At 39.5% G+C, this 17,791-nt stretch overlaps 1 protein-coding gene across 2 annotated transcripts in view; it reads left to right on the top strand.

The window, feature by feature from the left end:
- The window catches only part of TDRD12 (tudor domain containing 12), an 82,410-nt gene that overhangs the window by 22,678 nt on the left and 41,941 nt on the right, over window positions 1–17,791 (top strand). For both annotated transcript variants that reach the window (XM_059999075.1, XM_059999074.1), the window contains exons 6-9: window positions 305–390; window positions 6,022–6,211; window positions 6,680–6,769; window positions 16,382–16,479. In XM_059999075.1, coding sequence (XP_059855058.1) covers window positions 305–390; window positions 6,022–6,211; window positions 6,680–6,769; window positions 16,382–16,479 — 464 coding nt within the window. The remainder of the gene's footprint in view (window positions 1–304; window positions 391–6,021; window positions 6,212–6,679; window positions 6,770–16,381; window positions 16,480–17,791) is intronic.

The raw sequence follows: 17,791 nt of genomic DNA, 5'->3' as shown, positions 1-17,791 counted from the left end.
CACCTTGCCTTGCCCAGTGCCAGACGCGTTCTGCGGGAGGAGGCTGTTGAATGTTGTGGCGCTGGGTAATCGTGAGTGGTTAGCAGAGATTAACAGGTGAGAAATAGTCATAGTTGTTTAAAGCATACTTTTTTTTTTTTTTTGGCCTCGCGGTGTGGCATGCGGGATCTTAGTTCCCTGACCAGGGACTGAACCCGCACCCCCTGCAGTGGAAGCATGGAGTCCTAACCGCTGGGCCACCAGGGAAGTCCCTCAAGCATGCTTGTAATATCAGCTACTTTATGTTTTGATTTATGCTGTTTAGCAGCTACCCAGGTGGAAGCCAAATTGTGTGCTGTGGAAGAAGACACTTTTGAGGTTTACCTTTATGTAACTACAAAAAATGAAAAGGTAAGTGAAAGAATTGTATTAAAATATTATTAAAAATGCTTATTAAAACAGTACACACCTAGGAAAACAGTGTCATTCACACAGCATATAAATTTTCTTAATCTTTCAAGGTCTGGCTTAGATCAGAAGTTAGCCAGGTCTGTTTTTCTTCTTTTAATTACTTAAAAAAATTACTTTAGTATTTTATTTAGACAGCATTTTATTGAGTAATGGACAAGAAATTATTCCTATAGTGATGAGTGTGAAATGTTATTTTCTTACGAGAGGATGTAATTTTCTTGAATACACACATGTGGTATGGTTTTAGTTCCCTGCTTTTTCCCTTCCATAATTTTCTCATTGTATGGACATATGCTCACTGTAAAGAATTCAGATACCATAAGTAGAAAGGAAGTGGGCCTCACCTGTGAGCCCCCTCTTTCCTCCACCCAGTTATTAGCTGTTCACCTTTGGCTGGCTGCCCTTTATGAAGGGTGGTATGAGGACGCAGCAGCTCTGTACCTTGTATGGAGGTGGATAGAGCTGCAGATCTAGGGCTGCTCAGGGCCCACAGAGGGCATCTAAAACCTGGATTTATTTTAAAACTTTGTTTTGGAACAATTTACGCTTACAGACGAGATGCCAAAATAGTGCAGAGATTTTTGTATGTGCTTTACCTGGGTCCTCCTAATGTTAACCATACAAACAAGCAGTACAATGATTAAAACCAGAAAATTTACACTGATAAAATATAACTTAAAAAAATCTGCAGACCTTATTTGAATTTTGCTGGGTTTTCCACTGATTTCCTCTCTCTGGTTTCAGGTCTGATCTCAGATCCCACATTGCATCTGACTGTCCAGTCTCCTTAGTTTCCTCCAATCTGTGACAGTTGTCTTTCCTCCTCTTTTAAGACCTTGACACTTCTGAAGAGTACTGGCCAGTTATTTTGTAGAATGTTACTCAATTTGGCTTTATTTGATGTTTTCTCATGATTAGCTTGAGGTGTTGCATGCTTTTAGCAAGAATGCTATGGAAGTGATGCCCTTCTCAGTACGTCAGGGTGGGGGTTATGATGTTGATAATGTTTTATTATTTGTCATCTTAATCATGATCACCTGGTTAGGGTGGTGTCTGCTAGGGTTTTCCTCAACAGAGTTACTGTTTATTCCGTTTTGAAATTATTAAGTATCTTACGGGGAGATACTTTGAGACCATGCAGATAGCCATCAATGACTCTTCTCTGCAAAACTTATTTCTGTGGTGTTTGCCCATTTCCATCATGCCCTCTGCATTTTTAATTGGAATCTATGAGGAAGAGCTGACCCTTCTTCCCATTTATTAATTGATTCAATAATTTATCTTAGTATAGACTCTTTGGATATTTATTTTACTCTGAGGATATAATCCACCATTATCATTATTTTCCTGCTCAAGTTGTTGCAGATTTAGTTGTTAGGAGCTTCTTCAAAGTGGCTGATGTGTCCTTTCTGTGTGTCCCACCATAGTTGAAAACTCCTACTTTCTGGTACCCCAGGATGCTCCAAGGCTAATTTTGTCCTTTTCCAGCCCTAGAATCAGCCACTTCTCCAAGAAGTGGTTCCTTTTATTGAAGAATGGTCTTCTGATATTAAGATCAGGGCACTAGGTGTGCTCATTATTACTACTGGGGTGTCATTGATTGCAGGCCCTCTCAGCAGACAGATAGGAAAGACATGTATGTACGTTAACCCACTTACACAAACATTTACATCTATTCCTAGATCTATCCATCTGTATATATATTAAGAGCTCTGGTACCTCTAATTTCAATCCAGCGCTGCAGGGTTCATTCTACCCCTCCCCTCTCCTCATTCCTAACACCTGTCTCTGACAGTAAGAAACCTGCGTTAGCTACAGTATAGTTACTTGATTAATTCTAGTATTCACACAGAGTAATTTCAGACTTGCTAACCCACATTCCTGTGCAAAAGAAATTTGTCTTTAGCCTTAGAGCATGCAGCCCTGGATGCAGAATTACTTAGGTTAGCTCTTTTCTTCCCTACCCTCTTCAGTGTCATTGTGTTATTCATTTGTAAGAAGGTTCATTTGTTACTCTTTGGGTTGTGTTTTGGGTTCCCCCACATTCTTGTTGATTTTGCCTGTGACTTTTCATTGCTTATTTTACAGCTTGGTAAAAATGCCAGAATGTTGCCTCTAGGACCCGTCTTGTGAAACATCTTTTAAACAAGTTCTCCACTGACCTGCTTCTTTCTTCTTGCTTTCCTTTCTCTGTGTGTATGGCTGTGTTCGGATGACAACTTGCTCTCCTCAGGGTGTTAAAAGAGCAGAGGCATGCTCAGCGGAGAGAACTTACAGTGGACGCATGAGGTCATAATTGCCAGAAAAGAAAAAATGGGGTCAACAGTCCTTTTCTAGCTCCCGAAGGAAGCACAAGGATGTGTCCCAGCGTGTTCTCTCTCTCTCTCTCTCTTTTTTTTTTTTGCTTGTTTTCTTTCACACAAAATTATTTTAAGATACATCCACGTTGATCCTTTTATTGTCAATATCCTTCCATTGTCTGGATATACTACAGTGTGTTTATCCATTCACTTGTTGATGGACATTTAAGTTGTGACCCCTTTGGGGCAACTACAAATGAAACTTCTATGAAGGTTCATGTACAAGTCTTCCTGTGGACCTGTGCTTTCATTTTTCTTGAATAAATACCTAGGAGTCCCACTTGTGGGTAGTGTTATAGTATAGGTATTAAGAGCCTACCAAATTGTTTTCCAAAGTGGTTGACCGTTCTACAGTCCCATCAGCAATGAGAGTTAAAGTTCCTTCACATCTTCTTCATTACTTTTATGGTCATTCTCATTGGTGTGTCATGGTCTCTCATTGTAGTTTAAATTTGCATTTCCCCAGTGACTTACGATGTTGAGTATCTTTTCATATGCTGTTTGCAATCCGTATATCTTCGATGAAGTATTCAGATCTTTTACCCATTTTTTTTCCTTTTTTTAAATTGAGGTATAATTGACATACAACATTATATTAGTTTCAAGTGTACAATACAATGACTTAATACTTGTGTATACGTATTGCAAAATGTTTAGTTAACATCCATCACCACGCGTTACAGAATTTTCTTCTGGTGATGAGAACTTTTAAGATTTACTCTTAGTAACTTTCAAATGTGCAATACAGTATTACTAACTATAGCCACCATGCTGTACGTTATATGCCCGTGACTTATTTATTTTATAATTGGAAGTTTTCACCTTTTGACTCCATTCGCCCAGTTCATCACCTTCCCCCCGTTTTCCCCCACCCCAGCTCTGGCAACCACCAATCTGTTCTCTGTATCTATGAGCTTGGGGTTGTTTTTTTTTTTATTTTGTTTTCTTTTGGTTTTAGATTCCACATACCAGTGGAGATTATATAGCATTTGTCTTTCTCTGGCTTATTGCACTTAGCATAGTGTCCTTAAGGTGTTGTCACAAATGGAAAGATTTTGTTCTTTTTTGTGGCCAAATCATATTCCATTGGGTATATGTATATACACTACATTTTTTTTACCATCTTTATTGGAGTATAATTGCTTTACAATGGTGTGTTAGTTTCTGCTTTATAACAAAGTGAATCAGTTTTACATATGTCCCCATATCTCTTCCCTCTTGGGTCTCCCTCCCTGCCACCCTCCCTATCCCACCCCTCTAGGTGGTCACAAAGCACCAAGCTGATCTCCCTGTGCTATGCGGCTGCTTCCCACTAGCTCTCTATTTTACATTTACACCACATCTTTCTTTATCCATTCATCCACCCATGAAAGCTTAGATTATTTCCATTAACTTGGCTATTGTAAATAATGTTGCAGTGGTCATGGGGATTCATGTATCTTTTCAAGTTAATGTTTTCATTTTCTTCAGATAAATAGCCAGAAGTGGAATTGCTAGATTGTATGGTAGTTCTATTTTTAGTTTCTAGAGGCATCTCCGTGCTGTTTTCCATAGAGGGTATACCAATTTACATTCCCACCAACAGTGCATAAGGGGTCCTTTTTCTCCACATACTTGCCAACACTTGGTGTTTCCTTTTAACAACAGCCATTCTGACAGATGTGAAGTGTTACCTCACTGTATTTTTATTTATTTATTTAATTTATTTATTTTTGGTTGCCTTGGGTTTTTGTTGCTGCATGCGGGCTTTCTCTAGTTGTGGCGAGTGGGGGCTACTCTTCGCTGCGGCGCGTGGTCTTCTCACTGCGGTGGCTTCTCTTGTTGTGGAGCACAGGCTCTAGGTGTGCGGGCTTCAGTAGTTGTGGCTCACAGGCTCTAGAGTGCAGGTTCTAGTTGTGGCGCACGGGCTTAGTTTCTCCACAGCATGTGGGATCTTCCCAGACCAGGGCTCGAACCCGTGTCCCCTGCAGGCGGACAGATGGGCAGGCAGATTCCTAACCACTACACCACCAGGAAAGCCCCTCATTGTGGTTTTGATTTGCATTTCCCTGATTATTAGGGATATTGAGCATCTTTCCTTGTACCTGTTGGCCATCTGTATGTCTTCTTTGGAAAAAAGTCTATTCAGATCCTCAGATCCTCTGCCCATTTTTGAGTTGGATTATTTGGGGGTTTGTTTGTTTGTTGCTGTTGTTGTTGTATGAGTTCTTTATGTATTTTGGATATTAACCCCTTATCAGACAAATGACTTGTAGATATTTTCTCTCATTAAGAGTCTTTTCATTTTGTTGGTGCTTTCCTTTGCTGTGCAGAAGCATTTGAGTTTGATGTAGTCCCACTGGTTTATTTTTGCTTTTTGTTGCCTTTGCATTTGGTGTCAAATCCAAAAAATCATCTCCAAGACCAGTGTCAAGGAGCTTATCACCTGTGTTTTCTTCTAGGAGTTTTATGGTTTCAGATCTTATATTCAAGTCTTTAATCCATTTTGAGTTTGCTTTTGTATATGGTGTAAGAAAGTGGTCCAGTTTCATTCTTCTGCATGTGGCTGTCCAGTTTTCCCAACACTGTTTATTGAAGGGACTGTCATTTCCCCATTATATATTATTGACTCCTTTTTCATAATTTAATTGACCATATATGTGTGGGTTTATTTCTGGGATGTCTATTCTGTTCCATTGATCTATGTGTCTGTTTTTATGCCAATACCATACTATTTTCATTAGTATCTTTTGTCCATTTTAAAATTGGTTTTGTTTTCTTTATATTCAGTTTTGAGAGTTCTTTATGTATTCTGGATACATGTCCATCCAGATATATTATTTTAAAATATTTTCTCCTTTTCTGTGGTTTGCCCTTTACAGTATCTTTTGAAAAGCAGAAATTTAAAATTTTGATACAATCTAATTTATCAGTTTTTTCTTTTATGATTTGTGTTTTGTCTTCACCCTCTTCCCAGATCTTTACCTGGCAAAGCCATGTTCGTTCTCAAGCACTTTCAAGTAGACGTTTTTTAGATTTTGTGCCAGGAAGGTTGGTCAGAAGTATCTAGTTCACTGTTACTAGAGCAGAAGTCAAGAGATCAATTTCTATCAAATTATGTTCTATAAAATAATTTTTCTGAAGGTTGAAATTTTCGGTTAAGTTTGGCATATTTTCTGAACAGTCACCTGAGTATATTTGTCTTATTCATGAAATGTTTAAAATTATACAGGTTTGTGTGAACGACGATCTGGTTGCAAAGAACTTCGCTTATTATGTATCACCCACGGAGAATAAAAACCTTGATTCTTTAGAGAAGCCAAGATTGAATATAAAGTCGGCATCCTTTTCCAGTAAACTCAATCCAGCACTTACTCTTTGGCCAATGTTTTTGCAAGGAGAAGATTCTCAAAGGATGGAAAGTGAGTGGATTTCACCAGTATGTTTCTCTTAAACTGTCTTATTTATAGGAATCTTAGCGTATTGATATAAATTGTTGTACAGACTTTTCCCCGTATGGAGGCAGAGACTTCGACTCTGAATTTAATATTTGAATTTTAATCCTGGTGAGTTTGTTACAAGTTTTGAGGTTCTAAAAGAGCTGCTGCCGTTTGTTTTTATGAGAACAGGATAAAAAACTATTGTCAATTTCTTATTAACATGGAGTTATATTTTCAGAAGTCCATATGTTCGTAATTTAAAGATATTATCAAAACAAGGTTTTGTTTACTGTTTTAGATACTTTAAAAAAGAGCCATTTATTAGCATGAAAATATGAGAAGATTCAGTCACGGACAATGGAAACAACTTCAAATGTTTCTCTCTATATCCACTTTTGTGTTTTGGGTTTTATTTCATGCTTTAACCCTGAAATGTATTCTTTCTGTCAGAGTCAAGTGGTTTAACTTTTCTGGCAAAGTCTCTCCAGCATCCGTGGCCCAAGGGTGTCGGTGACCTCGGGCCAACCTCTAGGATCCTGGGTGAGTTCTCTTTTGCTCCATTTCATAGGCAATCTAAAAGAACACTCTTAACTATCTAAAGATTGTAGGGGTTGTTCAGAAGGGCTGTGGTAATTCTCTCTCTTTTTCCCTTAATTTAGTGGAACCAATTTATGATGTAGATGCTGACAAAGGTAATTCGCCTTGCAGTCCATAGGATTTTACCATAACATAAAGAACATAACAGGCACTTGTTCATGTGTAGGACTGATTTATTCCAGCCCAGCCACAGGCCAGTGATTATTATTTGTCTTCAGAATACACATATGGATTTATGATTGATTTTTACTTTAAGCAATAGGATACATAGAAATAAGAAAGAGGTGGGGGCTTCCCTGGTGGCGCAGTGGTTAAGAATCTGCCTGACAATGCGGGGGACACAGGTTTGAGCCCTGGTCCGGGAAGATCCCACATACCACGGAACAACTAAGCCCGTGCGCGACAACTACTGAGCCTGCGCTCTAGAGCCCACGAGCCACAACTACTGAGCCTGTGCTCTAGAGCCCGTGAGCCACAACTACTGAAGCCTGTGCACCTAGAGCCCGTGCTCCACAACAAGAGAAGCCACCGCAGTGAGAAGCCCGCGCACCACAGTGAAGAGTAGCCCCCCCCCCACAGCAACTAGAGAAAGCCCACGTGCAGCAACGACCCAACGCAGCTAGCAATAAATAAATAAATTTATAAAAAAAAATAAGAGGCATTTATGAAATCAGACATATCTAGTCTTTAATTCCATATCCCCAAAGTATTTAATGAATTGGATTTGTTGGGCAAGAGTGAAACATGCCAGCCACTCTGATGCATGGCTGACTCTCTGTGGTGATTCCTCTGTGATCACTCTTACATTGGGTGAATGTATACCTGTTGATATTTCAGATATATCCATTGTAAACCTCAAGTAAACTAAAGCTTTAGTCAACTAAAATATTCCATGCACCTTAAATTTTTTAAATTACCTTGGTAAGGTTGTTCATCATAGAAAAATACAGATAATTTAAAAAGCCTGTCACCTTTGATGTACCTACTTATTAAAATTTTACAGTTTGTTTTTCCAAAGTTTTCCAGATATGAGGGTGTTTCTTACAGAAATGGGATCCTACTATACCTACCTCTTTGTAGTGGTTTTTCACTTCTTTCTAGGTCAAATGCATCCAGTATAACCTCTCTGAGGTGAGACTCTGTCAGTCCACTCCCTCCTGTGTGGCACCGGGAGGCCTTATTCCCTCCTGCTGAGTTGGTCAGATGGGCTCTCCTTGTGCAGAGTTTGTGTGGTGGATGTTGGCCTATGTGGCCCCCACCCATATTCTGATGTGCCTCCTGTAGGGGTCCCAGATGAGAATTTCTGCTGAAAGGAGCCCATTACTAATGGGAATGTGTTATTTCCATCTGTGTTTTTTCCATTTCCACAAGAGCAAGAAAAATACCAGGCCCTTAGATCGTGTTTAACCGCTGTACAGCTTTCCATTGTATAGACATATTATTTCCAGTAGCCCCAGATTGCTGGGCAATAATTGTTTCCTACTTTTCTTTATTACAATCAGTGTTGGAATGAACTCTGCATATCTTTGAAAAGGAAGAGGTTGATGGTAAACAAAAGAAAGCTAATGTGAGATGTGACTGGATTATCATGTAAGAAACAAAATTATTAGATGTTACTTATTCAAGCAAAGATTTCCTTTTTCTTGTTAATTATTGTGAGGCGCTATTTCAATTATATTTTTATTAAGTTTTGGTACTTCTCCTTGAAGTTGCCTTCTTTTTTTCAAAAATCAAAGTGTAGTACTTTTCAGTACTTGGCTGAACAGTCAAATAGTATGGAAAAGCTATAATGAAAAGTAATTTTCTCTTGTCCAGCTTCTTCTCACCCAGGCCCCTCCCTAGACGTAAACCTTTTATTTTTTCTTAGCTATTTATCTTGGCAGTTACCTTTAAGTTTTAAAATATTTATGATTATTTTACTCTGCCCAGGCTTACGCATTCTAGACCTTGTCCTGACCTCTGCGGCAGGTTAGCTCTCGCACTCCCGTTCCACACATCTTCAGTCCTCAGATACTCAGGAAGCGCCTACTGTGTGTCAGGCACTGTTCTAGGATTCATCAGAAAAGGAGTCAAAATCTGTTTTCTCGGAGTTTACTTACATTTCCTCAATAAAACTTTTAATTTAAAATGATCACAAACTTCCAGAAAAGTTGGAGAGCATTACAGAGAACTTGATGTTATCCTAAACCATTTGAGAATAAGTTGCCGACTGGAACGCCTCAGCTCTCCCCAATACTTGAGTGTGTTTTTCTTAGAAATAAGGGTACTCTCAAAAATATTCACAGTACAACCCATCTAAATCAGAAATTAACGGTGATACATTGTGATCATCTAACCCTCAGCTACCATTGAAATTTTGCCGGTTGTCCCACTAATTCCTTTGTGGGAGAAAGATGCAGCTCAGTACCACTTGGTGCGATTCCCGGTCTCCCTCGGTCTGCAGCAGTCATCAGTCTTTCCTGGATTTTCCTGACTGTGACACTTTTAAAGATTATGGACCAGTTATTTTGTAGAGTATCCTCAATTGTGGCAGATGATTTCCTGTTTCCAATTACATTGATTTTTGCTCTGATTTTTATTCCTTTTTCTGCTTACTTTACATTTAATTTGCTGTTCTTTTCTAGTTTCCCAAGGTGGAAACTTATATTATTAATTAAAAATTTTTCTTCTATTCTAATATAAACATTTAACGATATCAGTTGCTCTTTACTGCTTTTGCTGAATCCCACAGATTTTGATAAGTTGTATTTTTATTTTCATTTAGGTAAAAATGTTTTAAAATTTCTCTTGATTTCTTCTTGATCTCTATATTATTTAGAAGTGTGTTGTTTAATCTCCAAGTATTTTGGGATTTTCCAGCTATCCTTTTGTTATTAAGTTAGTTTAATTCCATTGTGGTCTGAGAGCATACATTGTACAGTTTCTGTTCTTTTAAGTTTATTTAGGTGTGTTTTATGTGGTCTGTCTTGGTGTAAGTTCCATTTGAGCTTGAGAAGAAGGTATAATCTGCTGTAGGATGAAGTAGTCTAGATATCAATTAAGACCAGTTGATAGGTGGTGCTATTGAATTCAAATGTACTCTTAACTGATTTTCTGCCTGCTGGATCTGTTCATTTTTGATAGAGGGGTGTTGATGTCTCCAGCTGTAACAGTGTTCTCATCTATTTCTCCTTGCAATTCTGTCAGTTTTTGCCTCACATATTTTGATGCTCTGTTGGTAAGCACATACACATTAAGGTCTGTAATGTCTTTTTGAAGAATTGGGTCCTTTATTATTTTATTTATTTATTTATTTGGTTGCGCTGGGTCTTAGTTGCAGCAGGCGGGCTCCTTAGTGGTGGCTCAAGGGCTCCTTAGTTGCGGCACAAGGGCTTCTTAGTTGCAGCAGGCGGGCTCCTTAGTTGTGGCTCAAGGGCTCCTTAGTTGTGGCACACAGGCTTAGTTGTGGCATGTGAACTTAGTTGCTGCATGGATGTGAGATCTAGTTCCCTGACCAGGGATCAAACCCCAGCCCCCCCTGCACTGGGGGCACAGAGTCTTAACCACTGCACCACCAGGGAGGTCCCTGGGTCCTTTATTATTATATACTGCTTCTATCCATAATTTTCCTTGTTCTGAAGTCTACTCTGTCTGAAATTAATACAGCTAGTTCAGCTTTTTTTTTAAGCTGTAAATTTTTTTATCGAGGTATAGTTAGTTGATGTACAATACATATAAGTTTCTAGTGTACAACATAGTGATTCACAAGTTTTAAAGTTTATACTCCATTTATAGTAATTATAAAATATTGGCTGTATTCCCTGTGCTGTACAACATATCCTTGTAGCTTATTTATTTTTTATGTAGTAGTTTGTACCTCTTAATACACTACCTTTTTTCTTGTACCCCCCCCACTTCCCTCTCACCACTGATAACCACTAGTTTGTTCTCTGTATCTGTGAGTCTCTTTCTTTTTTGTTATGTTCACTAATTTTATTTTTTTAGATTCCACATATAAGTGATATAATATAGTATTTGTCTTTCCCTGTCTAACTTATTTCACTAAGCATAAATCCATCCATGTTGCTGCAGATGGCAAATTTTCATTCTTTTTATGGCTGAGTAATATTCCATTGGGTGTATATGTGTGTGTGTGTGTGTGTGTGTGTATGTATGTACACACACACACACACACACACACACATATACACCACACTTCCTTTATTCATCTGTTTATGAACACTTAGGTTGCTTCCGTATCCTGACTGTTGTGAATAATGCTGCTGTGAACATTGGGGTGCATGTTTCTTTTCAACTGAGTGTTTTTGTTTTCTTTGGATATATACCCAGGAGTGGAATTGCTGGATCATATGGTAGTTCTATTTTTGGTTATATATATTAAAAACTGTTTGTTTCCTTTGCCTTAGGAGACAGATTCAAAAATGAAATATCGACTACTGTATTGTGCTATACAGTAGGACCTCATTGTTTATCTATTTTTTGGGGGGGGGCATGCCACAAGGCTTGCAGGACCTTAGTTTCCTGACCAGGGATCAAACTCGTACCCCCTGCAGTGGAAGAGCAGAGTCCTAACCACTGAACTTCCAGGGAGTTCCCTGTTTATTTTATATATAGTAGTTTATATCTGCTGCTCCCAAACTCCTAATTTATCCCTCCCTCCCCCTTTCCCCTTTGGTAACAATAAGTTTGTTTTCTATGTCTGTCAGACTGTTTCTGTCTTGTAAATAAGTTCATTTATCATATTTGAGATTCCACATATAAGTGATATATGATATTTGTCTTTCTCTGCATGACTTCACTTAGTATGATAATCTCTAGGTCCATCCATGTTGCTACAAATGGGATTACTTCATTTTTTTTTTATGGCTGAGTAGTATTCCATTGTATATATGTAGCCCATCTTCTTTATCCATTCATCTGTCAGTGGACATTCAGGTTGCTTCCATGTCTTGGCTATTGTAAATAATGCTGCTATGAACATTGGGGTGCATGTATCTTTTCGAATAAGGGTTTTCTCCAGATACACACCCAAGGGTAGGATTGCAGGATCATATGGTAACTCTGTTTTTAGTGTTTTAAGGAACCTCCATACTGTTCTCCATAGTGGTTGTACCAATTTACATTCCCACCAACGGTGTAGGAGAATTCCCTTTTCTCCACACCCTCTCCAGCATTTATTGTTTCTGGACTTTTTAATGATGGCCATTCTGACAGGTGTGAGGTGATATCTCATTGTGCTTTTTTTTTTTTTTTGGCTGTGTTGGGTCTTTGTTGCTATGCGTGGGCTTTCTCTAGTTGTTTCAAGCAGGGGCTACTCTTTGTCCTGGTGCATGGGCTTCTCTTTGAGGTGGCTTCTCTTGTTGCGGAGCATGGGCTCTAGGTGCACAGGCTTCAGTAGTTGTGGCGCACGGGCTTAGTTGCTCCACGGCATGTGGGATCTTCCCGGACCAGGGATCACACCTGTGTGCCCTGCATTGGCAGGCGGATTCTTAGCCACTGCACCACTAGGGAAGTCCCTCATTGTGCTTTTGATATGCATTTCTCTGATGATTAGTGATGTTGAGCATCTTTTCATGTGTCTGTTGGCCATCTGTATGTCTTCTTTGGAGAAAAGTCTCTTTAGGTCTTCTGCCCATTTTTTGTTTTTGTTTTTGTTTTTGTTTTTTTGCGATACGCGGGCCTCTCACTGTCGTGGCCTCTCCCGTTGCGGAGCACAGGCTCCGGACGCGCAGGCTCAGCGGCCATGGCTCACGGGCCCAGCCGCTCCGTGGCATGTGGGATCTTCCCGGACCGGGGCACGAACCTGTGTCCCCTGCATCGGCAGGTGGACTCTCAACCACTGCACCACCAGGGAAGCCCTGCCCAGTTTTTAATTGGTATGTTTGTTTTTTGATGTTGAATTGTATGAGCTGTTTGTATATTTTTGAAATTAAGCCCTTATCAGTCATGTTGTTTGCAAGTATTTTCTCCAGTCTGTAGGTTGTCTTTTGTTTTGTTGATGGTTTCCTTTGCTGTGCAGAAGCTTGTAAGTTTAATTAGGTCCCATTTGTTTACTTTTGCTTTTGTTTCCTTTGCCTTGGGAGACTGACCTAAGAAAACATTGCTAGGATTTATATCAATCTCTGTCTTTTATTTGGTATATTTAGACCAATACCGTTTAAGGTGATTATTGATTTAGTTGGATTAAAATCTGCCAAACTTGTTACTATTTTCTGTTCATTGCCTTTGTTTTTTGTTCTTGTCTTCCACTTTTTGTCATTTGTAGCTTTAATTTAGCATTTTATGTGATTCTGTTTTCTTTTTTAGCATATCAGTTTTACTTCTTTTTTCACTTTTCTGAATGGTTGCCTTAGATTTTGTAATATACATTTACAACCAATCCAAGTCCACTTTCAAATAACACTGTACCTCTTTACGGGTAATGTAGTACCTTATAATAACAAAGTATTCCTAATTCCTCCCTCCTGTCCATTGTATCGTTGTTATTCATTTCATGCATTCATAAGTGTACATAGGCGTGTGTGTAATTTATGTATATTTATATATTTCTATATGTATATGCATAAGTAATTAAATACAGTGTCACTATTATTTTGAACAAACTTATCTATTACATCTATTTTCAAAAAACAATTTTTAATTTGCCTTCATTTATTCCTTCTCTAATGTGCATATCCTCAAGCTCAAATATTCTTTCCACAGATGAGTCCAGTCTACTAATAAGCCCATCAAAGGCATGCTTCATTTCTGTTAGTGTTTTTGATCTCTAGCGTTTCTCCTTGATTCTTCTTAGAATTTCCACGTCTCTGTTTATATTACCCATCTGTTCTTGCATATTGTTTACTTTTTCTTTAGAGCCCTTGGCATATTAATCATAGTTGTACTAAATTTCTGGTGTAATAATTTCAGCAACCCTGCTGTGTCTGACTCTGGTTCTGATTTGCCCTATGTCTTCAAACTGTCACCTGTTTTGCTTTTCGGTATGCCTTGTAATTTATTTTTTTGTTTAAAACCAGACATGATATACTGGGTGAAAAGTAGGCCTTTAAAGATAGGGTTGTAAGATGTAGAGGGAGGGTAAGCGGTCTATAATGCTACGATTAGATCTCCATCTTTGGGAGCCTGTGCCCCTGGGCTGTGACCTTCACATGTGCTTTTCAGTCCTCCACCTCTCCTGCTTTAGGGGGGACAGGATGGCTGGAGGGGGTAGATAGATAGAGTGGGGTATTTCCCCTCCCCCAAGGCGATTAATCTCTGGTAAAGCCCCAGTAGTTTAGGCTCTGGTTAGTTTCTCCCTGAGGCCCAGCCTTGTTGAGAACAGAATGTGCTGACATATTTCAAATTGGTTAATTTTCCCCTCCCTTACTGGCAGCCCCAAGGGGATTTTTATATGATCTTCACTGTGAGAACCTGGTAGAGTTCCAGTAGGTAAGATTCACAGAAGTGTTGGGGGCCTCCTGGAATTGTTAACTTACTTTCCCACCCTGAGCCTCCAGGAAGTGGTCAATTACAGTTCAGATTTTTTCCTGCTCCAGTGCAGGTTCCTGTGGAGATTTCTGCTCACATTAGTTGTGATTCTCTGTCTCCCGCGTCTGTCTCTCCAGTTGTGGGGGAAGAGGTTTGCCCTGCAACCTCATTTTTTAGGTCAGATCTAGTAAGAGTTGTTATTTTTCAGTTGGATTAGCTTTTTACTTATTGTTATGATGGAGTGGTGAATTCCAAACTCCTTACATGCTGGAATCAAAACTGGAAGTTAAACTGAGTTTTGAAATGTAAGATTTCAAAGGGAGTTTGGAATTCACCACTCCATCATAACAATAAGTAAAAAGCTAATCCAACTGAAAAATAACAACTCTTATCATATAACAACAATAACAACAAATAACAATAATCAAATATAAGATTACAGCATTTATTTCTTCATGGAGATTCTAATCGCTTTTCTTTTTCCTGCTTGTATTATCTATCTTTATTGACTCCTTAAGTTGTTCCAGATTCTCATTTGGGTATTATATATCTGTATGACTTGAATCTTTTTTTTTGTGTGTGTGTGTGGTACGCAGGCCTCTCACTGTTGTGGCCTCTCCCGTTGCGGAGCGCAGGCTCAGCGGCCGTGGCTCACGGGCCCAGCCGCTCCGCGGCATGTGGGATCTTCCCAGACCAGGGCACAAACCCGTGTCCCCTGCATCGGCAGGTGGACTCTCAACCACTGTGCCACCAGGGAAGCCCTGACTTGAATCTTTTAAAATTTATTAAACGTGTATTATGACCCAGAATATGGTCTCACTTGGAAAAGGCTGTGTGTGTACTTGAAAAGAATGTATGTTCTGCTATTGTTGGGGAGAGCGTTACATAAAGGTCAGTTACGTCATGTTGGTTGATAGTGTTGTTCAGGTCTTCTCCGTCTTTATTAATTTTTTTTTTGTCAACCCATCTATCAACTACTGAAGGACGGATGTTGATATCTCCAACTTTGCAATTGTTTTATTTTTGTCTCCTTTCAATTCTATCAGTTTCTGTTTCATGTATTTCGAGGCTGTTACTTAGGTACGTGAAAGTTTAGAACTTTTATGTCCTCTTGATGAATTGATCTGCGTCATTATTAAATGACCCTTTTATCTCAGATAATATTCTTTGATCTGAAGTCTGCTTTGTCTCAGCTGGGGCTGTCATCTGAAATACATATAGTGGCCTTTCCATGTGGTTGCTTGGGCTTCCTCACAACGTGACGGCTGGGCTTCAGAAGTGAGCATCAAAGAGAGCAAGTCATAAGTATGTGACGTTTTTGTGATCTAGCTTTGGAAGTCACATAACACCCCTTCCATGTTTACAAGCCCACCCAGGCAGTCGGGAAAGGAGTATGAGCCCATCTCTCCGTGGCAGAAGTGTGAAAATCACATTGTAAGAATAGCATCTGTTGGGAGTCATGTTGTGACCTTTGCAAAATAGATTCTGCCAAGTTGGGAAAATAAATTATGGTTAATTTTTAGCCATTAAAGGAATTTATAAAACATTTTTTAATAATAAGGTTGAAACAAGATTTTTAAATTTAATCCCCTCAAGTAAAGTATAACACAAAATCCTATTCCATAACAATTTTATATATTAAGGTTTTACAATAGTACTTTTTTTTAGTATAATCCTTTTTTTTTTTAAGGTTTTTTTTTGGGGGGGTGCTGTGTTGTTGGGTCTTTGTTGTTCTGCGCGGGCTTTTTCTAGTTGTGGTGAGCAGGGGCTACTCCTGGTTGCGGTGAGTGGGCTTCTCATTGCAGTGGCTTCTCGTTGCAGAGCATGGGCTCTATGCACCCAGGCTTCAGGAGTTGTGGCTTGCGGGCTCTGGAGCGCAGACTCAGTAGTTGTGGCGCATGGGCTTAGTTGCTCCGCAGCATGTGGGATCTTCCCAGACCAGGGCTCGAACCCGTGTCCCCTGCATTGGCAGGTGGATTCTTAACCGCTGTGCCACCGGGGAAGCCCTAGTATAATCCTTTTTGTCCTATTTTCTATTTATTAATAACACTTTCTAAGATAATTTTTATTACTATTTGTATTTTGCAGATACAGCTATAAAGTATAATACGGATTCATTGAGAGATTCACCCAAAAAAAAATCAGAAAAGAAACAACAGTGCGTCTCCTTAAAAGATGTAAATAAGGTGGTCTTTTTAAATGTTCATTAAATACAAAGTTCATGTAATGTTCATTTTAGAATATTCTCCTTTAAAATCTACTAGGAACCAAAACTATGGCTATGATAGTTTCATTCATGAAAAAATATAAGTTTACATGTTTGCTCTGTTTCAAAAGAACAGGGTAACTCCAGCTCCTCCCTTGTCAAGTCCTTGTTCTTTTTGTTGTTGTTGTTGTTTAACTTTAGTAGCTTAACACAAAAAACCTTTGTTTTGCAGTCATACAATATGCGTTCTTGAAGCTGGGGGGATGCTCTGCTCCGTATAACCCTTACTCAAGGACCTGGGTTCATCACCTAGAACATCATAATCGTAGTGGCGGGGGGTAAAGGGAAAAGAGAATTGTGAACCTGCTATAAAGTCCTTCTACCCAGAAGTGACACATGTCACTTCTGATCACTTCTGATTATGTATCATTGGTTAAAGAAAGTCATATGATCATGTAACTGCAAAGGGTCATAAAAGTACATTCCTGCTGATTAGCCAGAAGGAGAACTGGAAATAATTAATGACCTGCAATGTATACTGTTAACTCCCAGAGATATTACTAAGTGAAAAGAAAAAGCATGCTTTATTCTTCATGTTAAAAAACATGTTACAGGACTTCCCTGGTGGCGCAGTGGTTGAGAGTCCGCCTGCCAATGCAGGGGACATGGGTTCGTGCCCCGGTCCGGGAAGATCCCATATGCCGCGTAGCGGCTGGGCCCGTGAGCCGTGGCCGCTGAGCCTGCACGTCTGGAGCCTGTGCTCCACAACAGGAGAGGCCGCAACAGTGAGAGGCCCACATACCGCAAAAAAAAACACAAAAAACAAAAAACCATGTTATATATACTATATACTCTTGAAATGCATTGAGTATTTCTGGAAGTCCATGTTGAAAATAAGGAGATAGCTCTAGGTAGGCATAGAAAACCTAGGTGGTTTAATTTTCTTGAAGTCTTAATTTTCACTGTATATGATTTTGTATTTTATGTATTTCATAGCAGACGCATGTATTATCTAGTAAGGGTTTCCCAAAAGGAATATGTGAGTCCGGAAGAGACTTTTAAAAAATTACTTAAATTGGGGCTTCCCTGGTGGTGCAGTGGTTGAGAGTCCACCTGCTGATGCAGGGGACACGGGTTTGTGCCCCGGTCCGGGAGGATCTCACATGCCATGGGGCGGCTGGGCCCGTGAGCCATGAACGCTGAGCCTGCGCGTCTGGAGCCTGTGCTCCGCAACGGGAGAGGCCACAACAGTGAGAGGCCCGCGTATCGCCACACACACAAAAAAAAATTAC

This window comes from Delphinus delphis, chromosome 20, assembly GCF_949987515.2.
Source record: "Delphinus delphis chromosome 20, mDelDel1.2, whole genome shotgun sequence".
NCBI classification, from domain to species: Eukaryota; Metazoa; Chordata; class Mammalia; order Artiodactyla; family Delphinidae; genus Delphinus; species Delphinus delphis.
The sequence above is the reverse complement of the archived record's forward strand: the minus strand, read 5'-3'. Positions and strand labels throughout refer to the sequence as shown.